At 66.6% G+C, this 1,490-nt stretch overlaps 1 protein-coding gene across 1 annotated transcript in view; it reads right to left on the minus strand.

Moving 5' to 3' along the window:
* The window catches only part of Kcnc3 (potassium voltage-gated channel subfamily C member 3), a gene marked incomplete at its 5' end in the record, with an annotated part of 11,023 nt that overhangs the window by 4,973 nt on the left and 4,560 nt on the right, over positions 1–1,490 (minus strand). The window contains 2 exons of the mRNA XM_010640872.1: positions 174–365; positions 1,414–1,490. Of these exons, the coding sequence (XP_010639174.1) occupies positions 174–365; positions 1,414–1,490 (269 nt within the window). The remainder of the gene's footprint in view (positions 1–173; positions 366–1,413) is intronic.

Consider the following 1,490-nt stretch of genomic DNA (forward strand, 5'->3'; position numbering starts at 1 on the left):
AGACAGTGAAGGGTCAGTGGAGAGGGCCTGGGGCGGGAGGTTCAGGAGGGAGGCCGTTTGGGGTGTGGATGGGGGAAGGGAAGCTGGGCCCCCCCATCCCCCACCCTCTCCTCCCTCCCCCGGGCAGGGGAGAGAGAGAGGGTCCCAGCTGGGGCCCATGGAGCACGCCTCACCTTTCCGGATGGAGCCGTCGGGGGAAGGGGCGTAGTCGGTGAGGAGGAAGCAGGCACGGTCCCGGCTGTAGCGGCCCCGGCTTCCCGGGGTGATGGGACTCTTGTCCTCTGGGGACACGGCAGGCTGGTCGATGGCGGGGCAGTCCTCATGGGCCAGCGCAGCTGCAGCAGGATCACCATTGGGGCGGGGATCTGCATCCGGGGTCAGACAGAGGCAGAGGAGACAGTGAGGGGCAGGGAAGGCCAGCAATGAGGAGGTTCCAGGCCAGGGTCCATGGGGCACCTGGGCTGGGCACAAGGGACAGAAGGGTGCAGGTGGTGGGTGCGGGGTTGGTGGATGCCAACCGAGCAGACCGGGCCAGGGTGGGGTGCGGGGGCTGGGAGGACAGGGCGGTGAGGAAGAGGTTGTGCAGTAGCCGGGAGTGTGGGGTGCTAAAAGAGCTGCATGGGGGTGGGCTGGGAGGTGACACTGAGGGAGGGGGAGGGGGTCCCCTGGGCTCTGACTTGAGCTATTTTTAATGGGTGTGAAACTGGGTCAGTGGCTGAGGGAACAAGATGGGGGCCGGGTGGCCCAGCTCCCTTTCTTGACCTACTTAGGGCCCTGGGGGTAGGGCCCACCTCTCCCTCCTCCTGGGCACCGAGTTACAGACTCCCTGGGGACGGACACACACACACACACACACACACACGCACGCACACACACGCACACGCAGGGACAGTCGACCTCCTCCCCCAGCCCCCTCACATCTTCCCCTCACTGCCATCTGTCTGGAGCTCTCTCCAGAGCCTGCCCGGCACCTGGCGCCCCAGCCCTTCTTGCCCAGTGCCCTCTTAGCCCTGGTCTCACGGTGAGGACATCCTGGCTGCTCTCACTGACTCCACCTACCCTCAGCCTCCCTCGGTGCCCCGTCCCTGAACTCGCTGCCACAGACCCACTCTGGCACACTGTGGGCCCAGGACCGTCCCCGTCCCCCAGCCTCCACCTCTGGCCCGCCCCAGCCCCCTGTGGGACTGAGCCCCTCTCACCGAAGGGCCCACTGCTCTGCCTCTGTGGCCCCTCGGAACAGCGTGGCTCCAAGTCCACATCTCCCTAAAGGGGTTGAGAAATCCGTGCCTCTATGGCTGCCTGAGGCTCTGCTCTGGCCTAAGCGTCATCTTCCCCGCTCCCCGCTGTGGCTGGCCACCCTGTCCGAACCTCCCACTGGTCTCCATCTGCCCCACACCCCCGCGCCAGCCTCACCTGCCCTGTTGATTTCAACCACTTCCTCCTGAGCCAGCGGGCAGGGCTCGCCGGGGGCAGGCAGAGGAGGCAGCCCC

The sequence above is a fragment of the Fukomys damarensis genome, unplaced genomic scaffold (genome assembly GCF_012274545.1).
Source record: "Fukomys damarensis isolate Sample0158 unplaced genomic scaffold, DMR_v1.0_HiC HiC_scaffold_19, whole genome shotgun sequence".
In the NCBI taxonomy this organism is placed as follows: domain Eukaryota; kingdom Metazoa; phylum Chordata; class Mammalia; order Rodentia; family Bathyergidae; genus Fukomys; species Fukomys damarensis.